General features: G+C 37.2%; 1 protein-coding gene across 1 annotated transcript in view; it reads right to left on the reverse strand.

Annotated features, from left to right (window-relative positions):
- Positions 1-20704, reverse strand: part of GABRG3 (gamma-aminobutyric acid type A receptor subunit gamma3) — a 332704-nt gene that overhangs the window by 148451 nt on the left and 163549 nt on the right. The window contains exons 4-5 of the mRNA XM_074860953.1: positions 3458-3678; positions 1046-1128 (exon numbers count right to left, since the gene is read on the reverse strand). Of these exons, the coding sequence (XP_074717054.1) occupies positions 1046-1128; positions 3458-3678 (304 nt within the window). The remainder of the gene's footprint in view (positions 1-1045; positions 1129-3457; positions 3679-20704) is intronic.

Raw genomic sequence — 20704 nt, forward strand, 5'->3', positions numbered from 1 at the left:
TTACACTGGCAGATTTTTAAAAAAAAAAATTCCTAGAGAAAAAGAAGAATACACCCTGGATCAGCTGAAATTCAAATGTTTTCTGATTGAGGATCAATGTTTGTACACTGTCCATAAATGGAAATCAATACCCTACTATCACAACAGATTATCTATTATGAAGACATTAAATAGTGTTATTCTTCTATAACTTTTTTATGATGGATAAAATGCTATTTTCTAAATAAACATAACAATACATTTCCCATTCACTTTTGGAGAACACAGATCCTGAGTCTTGGAGTTTATCAAAAGAAAAATCTTTAGTGGAGACCCTTCTAAAAATGTTTGTAAAACATTTGCATTGTGTGACTTTGGATTACAAAACTGTGCAGGTGTACCCATGAGCAGACAGCTTTCAAGCTTTTTCAAGTGAATCAGCATGAAGATAATTTTTCCTCACAGTAATATTGGACCTCAAGATTAACTCGCCTGACTTTTTCATTCAGTTCAACAATGTATTTGTTTTGGCAATTAGGTAGGTTTTAAAGATACCAACTACACTACATACAGTACAACATTGTGACTACTGGACAAGCTGAGGAATAAAAGGAAGATGAGATTTACAGTGGTTACACCATTTAATTTTATTATGGAACAGAGAGGCATTACCACGCTACTTGCTATAAACCCAGATGTTCAGAGATTGCTGGGCATATCCCCAAGCTCTGCACCTCCACCAGAAAACTGCAATTTCTGTTCTCATTTGCATGTCACATGATTATACAGATTAACAGTGCACAGACTGGTATGAATATCTGCTCCTGCTGAAAGTGTGACTATTAAATAAAAAGGCTGGTTCTGGCAAAAATAACAGAGTAAATCTACAGAAGTCCATCAACCAGGAGTGCTAGAGAGGAAGATAAAAATTCCCTCAATATTTAAGCAAACCTAAACTTCCTATACCTGTTGTGAAATAGTTGAGCAACCTGACAGAAATCAGAATTAAACTTGTGCCTCTGCATATTAGTCATATACAACAATAAGGCATCAAAGCAGTACTTACAGCTAGAGAATATCAGAGGACATGAGTGTTCATCCATTGGGAAATTGTGCAGCTGCAGCTGGCACTCAGCATTGATGGTAAGCCTATGGAGAAACCAAGCATCTATTACTATGCATCAGCACAATGAACAGCCAGAGGAGGAGGCAGGGTAACCTTAGATATCATGCAAGAGTGCTTTGACATCCATAAGTAAGGCCCAAAAGGAAAGGACTATATTTGCAGATTGTTCAGTGGCTTTTTAGGCCTGATCCAAAACAGTAATAATTATCTAAAACAACAAATCATTTTAGACACATCATTAAGAGTTTCTTGATCCAAAGAAATCTGCTCATATGTTTTACTCTACGCAATTCATCATTGAAGGACATGGGATGGAAACAACTATTCTTTACAAAAATAACAGGAAACATGGCTGATGTAGTGGTATGTAGTTCCACAAAATTAAAATCTCATAAAGAAACTTACAAGGAACATTGTCTGCATTTACTTATAGTGTGAACTTAACATTCTTTCAATCATTTTGGGCTGTGTCTCAAAAACTTAATAAATCTCTGTGTGCCAATCTCAGTTTTACAGATGTAACAAACAGATCAGCAAAAACGTCTTCAGCCCCACTTGAAAGGTTGTTTTACATGATATGCCTAACACAAAGAACACTATGAATGGAGCTGATTTTAAAATTACTATTAAAACCAGATAATCTTCGGTCTGATAGTTTACAAAGTAAATCTATTTACCCAGGTAGATTGCATTAAGTGCTATCTTATTATACAGCCTTTTCAGTCTTTTTCAGGAAACAGACACTACATTAATTGCACACCTGAATTCATGCAGCAAGTGTGGGGCATGAGGTTTTTTTGTTGGCTTCTTTTTTTTTTTTCTTTTGTTTTTTAAACTAATTCAAAATATAACAAACTGGATGGGAGAAGGTTTGTGTCTCAGATTGAGGATGGAACAGAGAAAACCTCTATCTTGGAGAAGGTCACCTGTGAGGAACTTAACAGCATTTTTGCACTGACACTAGAAGACGATTTGCAGTGTTACAGCAGGAATGTATTCACACCCAAAAGCGGGCTGGGAAGAGGATGGAAAGACATGGAGCATGACTGAACCTCATATACTTTCTCCTGAATACAGAACACTCATCAACACCTGACAGTAACAGGACATACAGCAGTTGCTGCTTCCATGCCATGCCAATTCTGTGTGCTCACTGAAGTCGGATAAATTGTTTTTGAATTACACAGTGTTATCAATGATCATTCTAAGAGCTCCTCCTACGTAAAAAGGAAGCTGACCTGAGTGGGTGAAAAGGACTCAAACCAACTCTCACAAACTAAAAATGCTCATTCAAACAATCCACTGGGTCAAGCATTACCTCTTTCCTAGTTGTTTTAGACAAATTTTGAAGTCCATTCAACAAACACTTTCTTTAGTGTTAGGTATGTAAGTCTAACTACTATTAGGTAGATGTTTAACTTGCCCTGAAATACTGAAACAGAAAAAAAATAAAACAGCAACCCAACAAAGATGGTATTGGAGTTGACATCCTAATCACTGAAGTCTTTAGCTAAAGGCTACTAAAATAAATGAGAGCTCTTCACAGTGGAGCAAGTCTAAGAAGGGAAGGGCACTAAAAATATCAGTAGCTTTTCCAGCTGTTTAATTCTTTTCTTATTGTTTGCCAAAGATGTTATACCAGATCCAACTGCAATTGCAAGTATGATCAGAATATGCTGTTGCACCAAGAGGGCTGAACACAATCTTTGAAGAAAATGTAGCATGAAAGGAAAGTTTCTGAAACAGTTTGCCATGTGGAATATGGCTTATGGCAAAACTCCCTTCTGAGCAATTCGTCTCTTCCATAAGTAAACATATATTTTGATTTCCACAGGCTTTTTTTATGCAAATATATACAGTATTTCTAACACCATGCAATTGATGGTATCACAAAGATTAGAAAACTCTAAAAGCTTTTCTTCCAGCAGTGCACCCTTGTGATGAGATGTGACAGACTATCTTTCAGAATAATTTACCTTAAGAATCAAGTATTGGCATTGACATGAATCTAGAAATACTTTATCCAGCCCTGCATCTAACTCTGATCAGAAAGGTTTCTGACAGGTTTTATGGGACTACATGCTCCTGATTTTATTACAAGAACTAAAAAGCCCAACTTCCACAATTTAGATAGACCTATATCCAATTCTCAAGGTTTCTTTTTTAGAAAAACTAGACTTTGTTTTTTAAACTCAGCAGTACATATGCCTGAATATTTCAGTATTTGTCAAGCACGGTGGGATAAGCATAAGGAAGAAAACAGCAGAGGAGAACAAAGATACCGCTGAAAATTACTACTGCTATGCTGGAGGTAGGAGGAGCTTTCAGCACTGCACCTCACCAAGTGCTTACCTGAGAGTGTACAAGATCTTGCCATCATTCCATATGCGAAGGAGCTGGTTGGGGGTGGTGATCCAGTGAGCCTCTGCTGTCTTTGAGTTACGAAATATTGTGTCTGGGATCCAGATCAAGCCAACCATGTTGCTGTTCAGAGTCAGTATTTTCATGGTGCTGTTGAAGCGAAGACGGCTGTCTGTCCACGTCTGGGCAAAAAATATATCAATTTGATATTCCTGCAATGAAAGCACGATATGTAAATTGAAATCAGTTCCACACTTCCCACTACTCTTTGGTGTTTGATAAGGTCTATCTGGGTGTAGAGCAGCAGGATATGTTCAGGCCAATTTGCAGAGACTTCTTTGTCATAGGGTAAACTGATAAAAGAGGTGAAAGCTGAACAGGAGTAACACAAGTGAGCTGGAGAATGGTAAATTCCCCTGATTATGAAAATGGCTTCTGGGGAGAGGGTTTGTGTAAGTTCAGTAAATTAATTGTTCTGTTTGTTACTAATTGTTCAGCCACTCTTTTTCAGGCCACACTACAAGAAAATTGAAAAGGCATGTTGGTGCTTCCTTACAGGCACTTCATCTACCCAAACGCTAAGACCTGAGTGGTCACTATATTACTGCCCTGAATAGGCTAATAATTTACATGAATCTCACCCTTTCTTTCGCTCCATGTTTACTGCTGTGTTTCTGTATGTAAGCAGTCACAGTATATATATGCTATCATATATATATATATAACCGCAGAAATTAAAATACACATGAACAAACAGACAAAATTATATAGGTGAACATACAAACATGATGATTTATGCATTCAATACCCCATGAAAGAAACTGTGTTAAAACTAGTATTTGAATTGTCAATTCCAGCCACCGGAGACTGAGAAAGGCCACTTCTGATTTGCTTATGTTCCTCTTTCTCTTTCCAGACTGCTCTACCTGTGAACCCTGTGGAAACAGTCATCTGACCATGTCACGAAGACCCTCTCCGTATCACAAGGCTGGCCACATCCATGACAGGGATGGCATTTGTTGATGTGATGCAACATGTATGCTCTACAACGCAGGCTAATACCAGGGCTGGGGATAATCCAGAGGAAAACATCTCCTTAGGTTCCCTGGTAGAGGCAGTCTTGGTATATCTTTGCAAAGGAGAATTAAGGCTGTGTGGAAAGTCTGGTATGTCTTTGCCTTTGACCATTCTGAACTTGCTTTTATTGTACTTTTGTTTATCTATTCCTAAATTTTAAAAGGGAAGGTGTAAAAATAAATACTATTATGCAAACAGTGTTGTATGTTTTTTTTATTTATAGATAGTTAGAAGAGCTTGTAGTCTGAACTGAGGACAGTGTTTTTGTTAAGAGCCCTCTGGTTCTCCTGTGCTATTACATTTTTGGCAGGCCATCCTTCCAAAATTGATGTTATAACACCAGGGAACCTAATTCACTGACACTGTAATCCTAGTCCAAAACATACTCAGGGCCTCTCATCTAGATGGCAATGATCAATAGGTGCATAAGTGATGCTAGCATGTATCCAAATACTAGGTAATAGATCACCTTAGGAATTAAAGCCTGGCCACCGAAGTATTAAGGACCATTTTTCCTCATAGCCTATCTCACTATCATTTTTCACTGTATTATCAGCTTTATTTTCTCAGGGAAGCTGACAGATTCCAATCTGAAGAGACTTTTCTTTCATCTCAATGAGCACAAAGTTGCATGTCTCCACACACTTAAAGGATGCAACGTAATGTACACAGCATACCCTTATTATTCAAAAAGGACCCCTTTATTCACCAGGTTTATGATGGCAGAGAGCTGATCTTCATTCTTTACAATCAGCTCTGTATCATTTTAGTCCTTGAAAGTCCAGTGACAAGAGTTTGGCACGCTCAGCTTCTATAGAGAGGAATATGCCAGACATGTCTATGGGTTTCTCCAAATGCTGAGTGAGTAGAGTTGCTTGTTTTAGCTCACATGTGAGAATAAGTATTTTTAGAATCAGAGCATTTGTATACAGCTGGCTAATGACAGTGCTGTCTTTTTACAGGACAAGTTTTTGCATTATATTCATATTTGAGGTTATTTTATATGAATGCTTTATTTTGACTAAATTTAGGAGCAGACATAATTCCCTTCTAATATATCATACATATTTAATGATATTTGGGTTTTAGGATATTTAGGATTTCTACCCCACCAAAGGAAAGAAAGACCTTGAGCTCCATGATGCAGTGTCCTGAGAAGGTACTGCAGCTCGACCTGAGCAAAGCGTGCCCCAGAAGCAGTACAGATGTATCCTTGTGGTTTCCATCCAGGTAAACTATTCTGGCTGAGAAACAGATTACATTATCCTAGAAGCAGGGCCATATTAACACCACTGTCCAATTCCCATTTTGCATCTCCTTTATTTATACTGCAACTAGAACATACCAGCAGTAATTATGCAAAATATCTCTGCAATGGCCCACTGTAACTCTATTCACCTTAATAAAAACATTTCAACTCAAATTAAAAGGTTCACAGACCTTCTGAGTTATTTAATTCTTAAAAAAAGGATTTTTTCTTTTTGTAAACTGTATGAAAAGCAAAGCAACATTTTTTTAAAAAGTCAGTTGTTTGAAATTAGTTGCATTGACTTTTTCAATACTTTAGCCCTATTTTTTTTAATTTAATGTCTTTACAATGTTCAGTCAGAATATACAAACTAGAAAACAAAATTTTCCCAGTGCAAATAAATACACATTTCCATTTAATATCTGAATTGCATGTTCATCCTTTTTATTCTCTGCATTAATCCTTTTTAGAAGTGAATGTTAGATCAGTACATCCTTTACATTAATCTTTGGAATTGCTTCAGTCTTCAACCAAGCAGTTAATGGGGTATGATATTCATATATTCACTGTACTAGGAAGGGACAAAGGTCACTTTTCAAATTGGCACTCAGTTCTTCACTTTTAATGGCACTAAGGCTGTGTACACTTCAGGAAAATTACTTTTATCTTCACTGACAACAGATACTCAATTCCCAGTGAAGTCAACAGCTTCCTTATACTGCTTTGCACAAAGCTGGTACAGTGATCTCCAATACACAGTATCCAACAAGAAACTGCCAGAAGAAAAATTTCTATGTTGGTCTCATATACAGGTCAATATAATATAATATAAGAAAGGAATGCTTTTCATTTGCTAGCTAATACCTGTAATTTTAAATCCTTATGAAATGTAATGGTTGCACTTAGAGTTCAGACAGGCCATCAGGTTTCAGCAAAATGATGCCTCAGATGAAGCAACATCCTATAACTCTAATAATATTCTTTACATTTTGTTCTACCACTGCACCAGAAATGTTGCAATATCCTTCTGATTCTTTCTTTTCCTTTTCATTTTTTGGCGGTAACCATTGACTACTGTTATGAACACAGGGAGAAATAAAAACCAGCAACATTTTCAGTAAGACTTCTTCCCAGCAGCAGAAAGTTGAAACTATGTTCTCCATGAAACAATGACAAGGTCATGTACAGTAAAGTGTTCTGTCACTAAGTTTTCTTGTCTTACAGGCAACGAATTTGCCATGCTACCAAAACAGTCAAGACGATTCATACTTATACCACATATTCACACTGTGCCTGGGTGTGTTTACTGAAGCTACACTCCAGAACAGTCACACTTCTGAAAAGATATTCTCTTTGAGAAGAAGAGCGAGCTAACCCTAAGGGGAAAAATAGGTCTACATGTTAACATGAAGGGAAATTCTAGGGAAATCTTATTTCCTTTAGTACATCACATATTTTTGAAATAATATTAAATTTCTCTGATACAAAATTTGATTATAAACTTGAAGGGATCGATAGAATAATAATTTATAATAAATTTTAATAGATTTCATTATGTTTGGCTTTAGAAGTAAATTCATAAAGCATGTTACATGTTCATTTCCCCAAACTTAAAAAATTCAGTGAAATGAAATCTGTTTGAGGATTCCACAATCTGTCCAAATCTGATTATATAAGGAAAATTCTTTTAAGTAAACAATTTTAAGAAATTGAAAGAGCAAGAATGTTAAACTAGAATATGAGAATGTTTCCCAGTCAAAGACTCCTGACATATACAAGTACTCAGCTAACTCTCTAACTACATAACATCAGATCTTTTAAGAAATTTTAAATTAATAATTTTTACTGTTTCTGGAAATACTAATGCTTTTTGGTAAAATTAAATCAGTTTATTTGTATTTTGTTTGATCATATGAAAATATAAAGCCTCCTTTCTGGCAGTTAATGTGTACCTCTGAGTGAAATGTCTTTGGTTCCTTTTTTTTCTCTAATGATGACTAGCTTATGACCAAAGAATTTGTCATCGGTTCTTTTTTTGAAATTTACCCTTAAAATGAATGCATTATCTTATACATCTAATCATGTAAAAAGCCAGTTTGTTCTACTTGCAAGACTTACACTTTCAAGAAACACTCAGTACAATCTGAAAATAAAAAGTTACTTTTTGTCACTGAAAACCTCTCTATTACCTCCAACAAGGTTATCTTTGAAAATGGGATTTTAAAATTGGCGCTTGACAATGCTCACTTAGCTTCCAAAAGTAACTTCTAAAACCAAGAGAACAGATTATGGTCCTTTTACCTGTACAGTATGCAAGTAATTGTTTCATTGAGAACATTTCTTCCCATTCAAATTTTATAACCTCTCCTTCAAACCTGAAACTTTTGCTGAGAAAAATGAGTGAATGAAACGAAGTGACTTATTCTTTTTCTAACTCAAATTATGATTTAATTAGACAGCATTTTTCTGTTCTGTGGTTATGTACAGAGCAATAAGCTAAAGACCAATTTTCTTTCTTATTTTCTATTGATTTGTGGACATGGGGACATAACCCAGAGTTAACAACAGTGTTAGCTACAAATAACTGTACATAGTCAGGGTTCCAACTACTTGATTTTAGCATATTTTTTACATTTTCAAATATTTCTAATGTGGTTTCATTAGTGCCTTGAAAATAATCAAACCAGCAGTGAATTATTTGCCCTTCAACTGTGTAGGAATGATTAATGATTGGAAACACCTTGAAAGTACCACTGTTTAAGGCATCTGTAGACACAGAGAAAAACATGTTTTTTAACCAAGTCTTTCATTGTTTTCTCAGTCAAAAGAGGAGCTAACATGTTGTTGGCAATATATGAAGCTTTTCTCCTACCATGATATATCATTTTAGCTGTGGGTTAATCCTGGAAAATACAATATAATTGTCTGTCACAGTCAGGTGATCTATTTGAATGACTATGGATAATAGTATGGTATGCCTTTGTGGCTTCTGCTGCAGCCTTCTCATTTTCTGCATTTTCACAATTCTTCACAAGAGTAACAACAACAGCAATGTCAAGAGTCTCGTCCTTGGAAAAAAGCAATTCCTTGCATGATACTTTCCAGGTTTTATCACACAACCCGCACCATCCCCTCAAGACTCCATTTTCCTATACTGTAGGAAGCCTTTGGGCAACTATTGCTGTCTTTTCTGATGAATTCTGAATTATTTCTCTAACTCTTCCAAAATATTAATCTTTTAATTTTAGAGCCTATATCTTGATTGTTGATGGAGTGAGACTGTCTTTGATTAAAGGTATTACTGGGATTTGTATGAGGCTAGTACTCAACCAATTAAAAATAGCTAAATAATTAGAATCCAGTTTAGGTTGTGATCATTCTGTGCCCTCCACACCCCTTGCATATCATACCAACACACCACAAATACTGTTCCCATAAGCTTGAAACCAGTCTAATAAACTGTGTAAGTGATAAAATCTCCTTTAGTTACCAAAAGGCTTGACTTCACTAAAATAAGCAATCCTAATTGTAAGTCAAACTGTTCTGGAAATAGGTATTGAATTTCTCTTTTATATTTCAGTCCAAAACATTCAGTATGAAGTGTGCTTTAAAAAATTAATAATGGTAGAACCCTTTACATGCAAATGGCATCACAGAAATGTTAAGCATTATGGTTTAAGACTGGGACATGGAACAAGAATGTTCAGGGAATCAGGAGAGAAATGGGAGCAAAATTTCTGAAGGGTGGGAGTCTCCATCCTTCTGCACTGAGCCATAGACCATAGGTGAACTGTTCTTTCTTTATGCCCTTACCATGTTTGGATTAAACATACAAAGAGAAGGCTCTGAGATACTGTGTTTTAATAGGAAATGTCCCAAACATTTAAGTGACACCCATGATGTCTGTTTATTTAGTCTGCAATTTGGTGCACCTGAAGAACATTAAGAGAGGGTAATATTTTCAGAGTTTAAAGTTCATTTTCAATAAAAGAATATTTTTTCCAGCCCAGCTCACTGCTGAAAGGAAAGTTTAATCAAAATCAGCAACTGAATTGCCAAAGATTACCCTGCAAAGGGCTGTCTGATTGATTCAGCCACCCCTTTGGTTAAGTGACAAATGAGTGAAAGAAGGAATTCTCCCTGAAATACAAGATGAGTGGTTCCCTCTTCCTGAACCAGAACATTCACATGCTTGATATCAAAACTCCAAGAGTAATTCTGGGAAGCACAGACCACCTTTATCTTCCCTGATTTGTCGTATCTTACCCTGGATAAGTGGGCTAGAAAGAGGAAAGAACTGTCTGTTGTTCAGTGAAACATCTTCTGAACAGGCTTTTGATCATTTGAAGAGGTACAGGCCATGCTTATGGCTACTTTTGATCTTGATGGAAATAAATAACCCTACAGCCATTGATGCATGATATGTGCTGATTGTTCTGCAGATTGCATGGTGTATAGATTATAAAAAGCCATTCCAGGAGAGCCCTCGAAGGCTTAAACTGTTACCTTAACATCACTCCTTGACAGATAATATTTGCTTTTGCATCCCATGTGCAACTTGCATTCTGGTGTCAAAAACTGGTAAAAAACCTCTCAGATATCTTGTGGGAAGGAACTGAAAATAGTGGAATGGTCTACCAATTTCCAGTAAAGCCATTTTGAATCCTATACAGTCCCATTTTGTGGAAATAGTGCAGAAAGAAATAAATGAAGTCTGCGGGAGAAAGCCTGGTAAAATGAAGAGTATATTTCATATGTAGTGTATACTCAAAACTCTTGTGTTATCATCAAGACCAACACAAGCCTTCTGTGCGGACAATAATTCTCACACAGGTGTCCTAAAAGTTTGCCTTGCTTTCAACACAGCTTGGGATGAGCAGAGTAGCACCATTAGGGCTGCCTGTAACTTTCCCTGCAGTATCTCTGCCAGCCTGGAGCTTCATGTTTTCAGAGGCTGATCAGGAGCCATGTGAGGGGATTTACTTCATACTATGTACAACATTGAGTTTTGGGGCCTAACTGGTGGCATATCATGGCTCACTTTCCCATTCTCCACCAGCCTCCTTTGTTTCCACTCTCCTTGCTCCTGCTCCCCCTCCAGCTCATACCTTTATTCCTAATAGTCTCTGAGAGGTGGAAGAGCTCAGGAAACACTTCCCCAGTTTTGAGGTTTTTTGTTAATCTGCATTTATCTTTCCCAGCAACATTGAGGTTGTACCTTCAAAAGACCCCCAAAATAAATATACAAACCAAACCACAGAATGATTAGGTTTACAACGGTAGTAAAACACATAACTTTGAAAACTTTTCAAACTAGAAATACTTTGAATAAATTGCTCTTTTGTGAGAATTTGCCTTAATGCTTTCATAAAGTTACAAGCATGATGGTTACACAGAGAAAATACAATGAAAGAAGCAAAGTCAACGTTGAGATTGTCACCACAGATATAATGGCTATTCAGGTTAACACTGGCAGAATATTTCAGCAAGCAGTCACAACTGTATCCATAGCTGAATGTTCTGAGTCAAAAAAAACCCAACTTCTCATCACTGCATCAGCAGGAGTCTTGGAAAAAGGAGAATGGAAGCTCACCTTCTTCACTATAGTGTTGCCCTCTGGCTGCTAGGAGATTATTTCACTGATGTGAAAGACAGCTAACCTCACACTAAAAACAAAACATGTAGCATTCACTTTCCCTGAGAAAACATTTATCTGTCTCACTGATTTTGGCTCCTTGGAAGATAACTCCAGTCCTGCTGTATTCCAGATAACTTCTTACACTCAGTTAAAGGAAGGGCTGGAGATGCTTGTCTTGGCCCATCCCCTGAGATCCCTTCATGCCTCCTCCTCACTGTGCACTGATGGATTACCTCTTCTGGTTTGATCAACCATTCCAGAATCATAAACACAACATGAAATTAGAAAGAATGCAGCTAGCTCATTTTAGAAAACCAGCTGTAGATCTGTTCTGTTCCCATCCCTTCTGGTGGAAGACTCATCATTCTTGCTGGATATCACTGCTTCCCATGTCTTTTGGGATTCTTCTGTTGGCTTATGTTTCTCTTGAAGCATTCCCAGAGACACCCCAAATGCTATGATCACACCACAACTGCACTTCCACAGCCTTTTCTCTTGGCGTGTCAAGAGGGTTAGGGTTCATGTCCTGTTGCAGACAGGGCCTGATGAGTAGCTCTGTTTTTGATGAGCCATAACTATATGCTCTTAAATGGGGCCACTTTAGGAAAAAAGGATGTCCAAAGCATGCAAGGAAGTCACAAGGAAAGTAGGGGTGGGCGATACATGGCAGTGGTCAGACTTTTGGTCACTGTTATCTGGTGGGCAATGTAACTTGAAATGCTAATCAGAATAGTCACTCCTAAGGAGATTATTGCTGGAAGAAACAATATTGTTGGGACTGACAGAGAAAGTACAGTGCCCACTCTGACCTGTAATTTAAGTCTTTACTAAGACAGCAGACAGGTCGGGTTTTGTTTGAGAGACAGACAGAGAGTGAAAGAGATTCCAAATGCATAATTGGATGTGGTAAGAAACCAAGGTTCTTAACTTGTGAATTTAGTAAGACAAATGCACAAGGACAAGCTTAACTCCTCTGGAAATAGTAAAGAAATAAAAATGAATAATCACTGAACAAAAGAGACAAAGAAAGGGAAATTAGAAGTCTGTGAACATACGTTAATCACTGTACTTAATATAATAAAGTACATTATTAAGGTCTCCTAAGAATACTTGGTATCTGAAAAAAAAATATAAACCAAATTATGAAGATACTGAATAGTATTTGCATATTACAACAAAAGATGTATCAACTTTATAAGCATAGTTCTTGAGGCGTTAGCTTATTCAAAACAGAAGCTAAACTTCCTTGTTCACGAAAATAAATGCACTCTCAAAGACTGCATACAATAAGATTTGATGTGTATAATCTCTGTATTAAAGAGGGTTTTTTTTAATGATGGAGAGAGGGCCTTTTTGGACAAAGAAGTGGAAGAATATTTTGAAACATCTTTTATGCTATTGGCAAGCTAGAAAAGCAGAGGTTACCATGATGTTTTTATGTGTACTGTCACTCAGCACAAGAACAGCTGTAAAGGAATGGGAGACAGGGCAGTGATGAAAAACAGACACCCATATCAGGCTGAAGGATCAGGTACAGTGACGGTCTCATGCAGAATCATGACCGAGAGGAAAAATGGTAAGGAACACTTTGCAATGGGGCAGGTCGCAAAATCAGATGGGTAAAAGTCCTGTTCCAACTGTTATCCAGTGAGGTTTTCAGGGTACTGCTTGAACCTATGTTATATCTTAACAACCCACATACCACTCTACTACAGTATTCAAGTGTCCCAGAAGGTTGCTCTCTTATCCTTACAACACTCTCACTGGGGAAAAAAAAAAAAAAAAAAAAAGTTACATCCTTCTTTTTCTTTCTCAGAAGCTGAGATATTGAGGGCATCAGTATCTTCTCCAGGGTTGTGCAGGAAAGCTACAGCTTATCAGGGATTTAAACCCCATTCTTTCAAACCCTTTCCCATTTGAAACCATCCTATCACCCTTCAGTGAACATTTTCAAGGGTCAAAATAAATGCATATAATTCTGCATTTGTTGTGTTTTTCCTCAAAATTAGCACTAACTCAGTGACTGCATCCCCGCAGCTGATTAAAGGGAGACAACAAACATAGCTCAAGCACTGCACACCCAGTCATTCACCTTGCTTCATTGCCAATTGACTTCCTTACCCTCTTCCTTCCAAGGTAAATCTGCCAGAGAGGCAGCTAAAACTAAGAAATGTAGACATACACCAGTTGGTGCCACTCAGTCTTGGGGACAAGTATTGGTCCCTGGACATCTTTGATTTAGAAGAATAGACATACCCAGGTCATGAAGTCTAAAGCACAAATAGAATCCAAAAGGAAAACTTAAAGTGCTGGATGACAGAAATCAAGTAAACAAATGAAGTGATAGTAAGTGAGGGAGTTATATTCTGTATCCACAGGATGTGTATAGGTGTTACTGTCATTAAAAAAAATGACGCATGAAAAAGCCAACTGTGCACAAAGTAATAGAAAAAGCTCATTTGTAAAAGCTCTAATTTGCATTTGAGGAAAATGCAAATGCTTAGCCACTTTAAAAATGAGAACAAGACTGTTTTGCCACATAGGCACAGAGAGACACTCTGTAATGATCTGTGCTCAAGCCTTTCTTGATCTTGGTCTCCAGAGGAGCTGGGATAGCCCTGCACCCCTCTGCGCTGCTGGCTCAGGCAAAACCAGACCCTTCTCTGTTTCTGCATTACTGGAAACATGCTTTGAGGGGAGGCTGAGACTCCATATTCAAAATATATACTCCCTAAGACTGTGTTGGCTGACTTCAACAGGCTGACCCTATCCTTCCCACATTTCCAAGCTGAGGACACCCTGGTTCACAGCTTACCTCTTCAGAGTAAAATACAGGAGGCAAATGTCTTCAAGCTTCATCTAGGCTTCACAACACAAACACAGAGACATTTCAATAGGGTAAGTATCTAGAGGCCCATCCTTGACTCAGTTTCTTCACCTCTTGGGCATTTTTTTTTTGGGGGGGGGGGGGGGCGGGATCTGGTTTTCTGTGTGGTTCCAAGGTAATCTCTTGGGATCCACTCATCCAGGTCATACTTCCTACCAAGTCTTCTTGTGTTAGGTGGTTTGACACTCAAAATAGCTCTGTCTCCCTTTAAGACCCTACTTTTCAAGCCAAAATTGATCAAATTCTAGGTTCCCCTAGATTTCAGTCCATTTTTTTTTAATATGAGACTCATATTAAATCGCCTATTGACACTGGTAATTCTTCATTGTCTGGGGTAAAAGTGACACCAGATGAAATAGCTGATGGCTGATTGCCATTCACTGGGTCATTCAATGATAGCAATTTCAGGAGTCCAGGCTGTGCCTGTCAGTTTTATATGAGCACATTCCTCTCATACTCACAAACTCCATCAATCCCCAGCTGGGGAAATTCAAAGGAGCCTACCAGAAATTTTTAATACCTGATATCATTAGGAAAAAAAATAGTGAAAGAACCTAAACAAGAAATTGTAAGATCTATCTTGCAAAGGTCATTAGGGAAAATGAAATATAGTCATGTAATGATGTGTAAGATAAACTCACTCCCTAACACATTTTAAACTCCCTCCCTAATTCAGCATATCTTCTTGCACTGCAGGATTGATAACTGATACTGGAATACAGTTTTTACACTGTATTAGAAAGAATAAATAGTAATTCTGCTACTACTTGTGAACTGGTTATACTGTTGTCAATCAAAAGATATTAAAATACGTGTAGCTTGTATGGGAAAAATACTTTATCTCCAGTGCAGTTTCACTTTCTTACTAGAAACAAAATAGCTAATATATGTAGGTAATAACATAGGCACTCCTGGTATGTTGTGCCTAAATCCCCCAGCACCAGGCAGGTCATTAGAAGCAAGGACAGCTGCATCTCCAACCCAAGTGAGGAAGTTGCTTCATTTGTTGTCACGGTAACACTCCCACCTCTGCTCCCCCATCCACCACTGGTCCCCTCCCTGTTGTTGTGGTAATCACTTGACATCAATCCCCCTTCTCCCACCCCTGCATTGCCCAGTGACATGCAGCCCTGCTTGGACACCCACCCATCCTTTGGTCATGGGCTCAGGGCATGCGCTGTCATTGACACTGCACAGCTGGAAATTTAACCAGGGAGATGTAGGGAAAGCACCGGGTTCTCTCAGACAGAATAGTCTGTGGAGGTTCCGTTTGTTTTGTCTGGACACATTTATGAGTGGATATGTTATAGGAGAAAGTTGTGGGGTCAATATAATGCTTGTATGTCATGTTCTGTGGTACACAGACTCAGGCTGATCCTATGCCCAGCAGTGAATGTCACTGGTAATTAACTCTAGAGCAGTCTTTTTGCCAGTGTTTTTTTCCTTGTATTATTTAATGACAGAAGAGAAACAATAATATTGACTCAGACACATTTTTCTAACTCAATGTATTTTGGCTTATTTAGTCTTCATTTCTTTCATATCTGAATACACTTTTTAAATTGGCAGAGGTTTTATCTTTATTTCTATTTTGTTTTTCTTCTTCCCAATTTCAGTAAAAGGAAGGTGAAAATAAATGTTTTGTTCAGGATCTTACAGTATTTTTCAATCCTGCTAAAAATTCTCCAACCTTGAACATTTTCCACTGCAAAGGCTGTAAACTTCATAAGCTTTCCAGAACAAGTTTTCTGAACTTTTCTTAACCGCTTGAACCTTTCTCAGATTATTAAAGCTCCTTTCACCGGAAGAATAGGACAAACCTTTCATGGTCTATCCCACTGCTGAACTGTAAGTTTCAGACAACTGGAAGTCCAGCAAGAAGACATGTGGAAGTCCAAGCGCTTACACTAGTTTCTATTTTTACCTGCTATCAATACACATTCACATTGTTTTCTTCAGTTGAACATCTCCAATCTTGATGCTGTTGTAGCAGGAGAGAAAAACTCAGCTCTAATACAACAACTTATGCCAATACAGGAAAAGAGATCTCTTTTCTGTGGCAATTTTCTAGTTCACTGTTATTTTCTAAAACATATTTCATAATGTCCAGCTGTGAAGTTTTGCTTTAAAAGTGTTTCATGACACAGTTCATAATATACATTTCAATTGCTTGTGAAAGGGAAAAGTTATTATGGCAGTTTCAATACCAAAAACTAGTCCATTGTGAACAACACGAAAGAAGTGGACATGCTTTTTGCTAATGGAACCCTGCATGAATCCTTACTTTTTAATTTCCTAGCATAACAGTAAGGAAGAAAAGAAAGGTCCAAAAGTACAAATTGTTCTATGCAGGGTCTTCTCATTCTTAAAATATGGAATAAAAGCAATGAGAAAGATGGTTGAAATTGTTCTGGAGGCAATAATTGTGTGAAACATGATCTAAGGAATGTGCAAATTCTTAAAAGCAGCTATTGAACAACTGAAATTTTAATTATGCATTTTTTAAAAAGCAACTGCCAGTCCTAGTTGATAAATAAATACATATAAGTCAGCAGTCATTAGAGTGAACAAAGCTTGAGGAGCAATCCTAATGCAGTTTATCTCTTTCTCTAAAGCCATAAAGAAGAAGACTCATCAGAGTTGCAAAATGGCCACCTGCTGCAACTTTGCTTATTTGAATTTAGTGACCTTCATAATTAAAGTGGCATTACCAGTCTGGGAGAAATGAGTGATCAAATGTTAAGTCAAAGAATTTTCTCATCTGAACCTTCATTTGAGGTTCTTTTAATCTTGTTCTTATTACAATACACAGATTTAGGAGTGCTTCAGAGATGAATGAGACTGAACAATCACAACAGCAAACATGGGAACTGTTCTACCTGATCTTATGTTCTTTGATAATAAGCCAACACTAATTACTCCGCAAGTGAGAAAAAGCTTGAAGTTCTACAAATTAAAAAAAAAGGCTCCCGGGGGAGAAACTCTGGACATTTGCCAGCGCTATACTGGTCAATGCATCTAAAAATAAAGAAAACTGATCATGACTGTATCTTAAAAAATGAAGACTAAATGTACAACTGACGGCTTTTTCCAAAGCATGACAATCTTTACCTAGATGAGGGTCAGCAAAGTCAGGTGGACATTCCTCAAAGCACTCATGTACCTAAACCATACTTTTAACAGCTCTAAGAAGCTTAAGTTCAGGAGGACAACTCAAATTTGCTGAGGTGCTTCAGACATCATAAATGCCTAAAGATAGGCTATGGAGCAAATCCAGCAGTCCTTGTTAGCTGAGGTGGCCACTGAGTCACCTCAGGAGATAGCCTGAGGGGCCTGAGGTGACAGCTGCAGTGACAGGTGATAGCCAAAGGGGTTTGAACACCAAGTTCCCACATCCCAGAACAAAATAGTGTTGAGTACAGGTTGAGGGAGAAGAATGTTCTGGATGGCAGCACATTTCATTCCTTCTGTTGAAGATGTGTCATTGCATCACCAGAAAGGTAAGTTTCACAGAGCCAGGAGAACAAGAGAAAAAGTTGCTTTGACTGCAATCTACTGCTACTTGCAAAGTTAGCTGAAGAGCAGGAGACAAGCAAGAGTTTACACACTTCACAATAGAAAATTACTGGGAAAAAAAAAAGAAAAAGAACATACTAAAGCTTTGTCCTTCTATCTTAGTTCTCCCTGTCTAAGAAAGTACTTTCTGGTCATGAATTCCAGTTTCACAGAGGTATTTAGGGCTATGCAAAAGTCAGTGCTTCAGATCACACCCTCTTCCATCAAATGTACTTTTTGTTAATTTAGATACTTCAGAACACAACGTAGTGCCTGTTATAAATACTGAAATGGGAATGAATCTCAGAAGTTTCATGGTGCTTGGGTGGTCTGGGAGGTAATCAAGCATATGGATTACGTTCCCAGAGACAGCTGATGAATGCCTAAGCCTGGGATGAATGCCACAGTTCTTAAGATCTCTCATTTCAATTTTACAGGCATTGCAATAGATCAGGAGATGTAGCAGAAAAAGGGCACATTTTCATCACACCTTGAAAGTTTCCATAATATTTCAGAAATCAATTATTTCTCATAACAAGGACTGAAATAAAAAAGCCATTCAAGCCAGTTGCGTAAAACTTGATATTTGATACAGGTCAGTCATATTTTTACAAATAAAACTAAAAAATTAGAAATAAGGGCACAAAGCTGATGTGATGTTAAAATACAATTATGTGGGTGAGAATTATGAAGTAGATCAGAAGATAATGTAATCAAATGGCAAATAGCTTAAACTGATCAAGATGAATAGCAAGCAAACAGAAGTAAAAGATCAAAGTGTAACACCTCCTGCCACAGAAGACATCTATGTTAGACATATATTAATAACCTGAAGCACGATCTCCATTCCTATAAGGGACCCAAATAATAAATCTACTAATCACAAGCAAGCCTCCATTCCTGTCAGAAATATTTTCATATATTCACCCAGGTGACTTGTACTCGACATGTTGATGGATAAGGAAGGCTTATAATGTACATTAGGAATTGCACGGACAACTCAGCATAAAGTTGGTCTAAATTATATTCCCAGAATTATAATGCTAAAAGATCCAAATCTGGGAGTTAAATGATAGCTAGATTATTAGGAAATATAGTTCTATTCTGTGATTAAGAGTTTCTACATTGGTTTTAGTATATTGCAGGTGAGGTTCTTAATGTCACCAGACATGGATCTGACTTGTCCCATTATAGAAATCTATTTTCAGTACATATACCAAAAGCAGTATCAATGTCAAGTATATGACTCAGACCGACTTCATAATTATTGTTTTTATTTCAGTCAAAAAAGTACAGCCATTTCTGAGTATGAAGTTATAATAACAACATCATCTTATTAAAAGTTTAAAAAGATCTTGCAAACTTTTGAGAGAAGGTCTTGTGACTTGGATCAAGAACACAGAAGTTGCAAGAAGGGTAGCTTTGTGTTAGAAAACATATCTTCATCTATGCTGAAAATCTACCCGAACTGTGACCAAAAGAACAAAAAACAACCAACCAACCAAAGCCAAGTCGCAGCTCTTGGTAGACATTTTCTAGATCCTTGCAGCTAAATTTCCCAGAGAATCTATCCAAATAGACATTTTTCTCTGCTGGCAGTAAACAGGAATTTCTTTGTAATCATTGCTCTGAAGTGCTGAGGCCTTAGGCTACAGAGCAAAAAGCAAATATCCTGCCTTTTCTGACATGCATGTTCTTTCATTTCCATGCACTGTGGGTGGAGGACAGTTCTTTCAGATTATACCTTAGCAGAACCTAGCAAAACTTCATTGCAACACTCCCAACCAGGTGAAAGAGAAAATGGGGAAAAGAACTTGACTGAAAGAATTTCCATTAACTTTTGAGTTACACAATTTCACTGAGATCATTTTATCACACCAGGTATTTCAGAGGATGTTCACTCTTTGCTATTCACAGTGGAATATGGCATGGAGAAATCATTGTGATTATGCATACAGGTATTCAAAAATATATGTATACTGCCATGTTGTTGCAGGTAAATACTGACTTTTATAGCAATAAACTGATAAATCGAATAAATCAAACTGAGTAAAATATTGACCGATAAGCACATGGTTTTGACAAATGCTAGAAAATGAAGGATAAATACAGGACATGAAGAAGTTTCTGAGAAATATGGTAGCAATCCTGGATTTAGAGAGACCCAAATTTCTATCAGAAAATGTACAAGTAAATTCTTTGGGTTTTACCAAAACAGCAACAATAACTGACATATTTATAAAGCATTCTTGTTTCTGCAAAACCTATGGAGACTTCATGTTTGATAAAAGTAAGTTGAATCGATGATCCCAATTATGTATAAAAACCCCAGTCTTTTTCTAACTGATATTCATAAAGCACAGTGGACAGAGTTTAAGATACCTATTTAGAATTTAGAAATCCAAGTTCCATTCTGAATCTCTCGTGCTCAGTTCCTATTTTTATCAGGGTATTTCTCCATTCTATATATTCACTGGATATATCAATGTTCTGTCTCTGGACTACTGCAGAAATATGCTATATAATTTCTAAAGCTGTTTAAAATTTGTGCTCCTCAGGTTCTCAAATAATGGTGCTATTCTTTTTTGTCCTTTACATACTGAGCAACTTTTACTTCTATCTGCTTTTAAACATTTTGTAGATCACCATAACCTAAATAGGAACTAGTAAAATTGCAGAATTTATCTCAAGACTGCACTTCAGGCTTGGCTATTACTAGAGACCTTCCTTTTTAATTTATCAGTTGAAGACAAAGCAGTTAGTATGTCACTTTACACTAACACAGAATCTGAATTTGCATGTTTGATGGTTGCACCTCTGTGCTAGAATAAA

The sequence above is a fragment of the Strix uralensis genome, chromosome 2, assembly GCF_047716275.1.
Source record: "Strix uralensis isolate ZFMK-TIS-50842 chromosome 2, bStrUra1, whole genome shotgun sequence".
Taxonomy (NCBI): Eukaryota; Metazoa; Chordata; class Aves; order Strigiformes; family Strigidae; genus Strix; species Strix uralensis.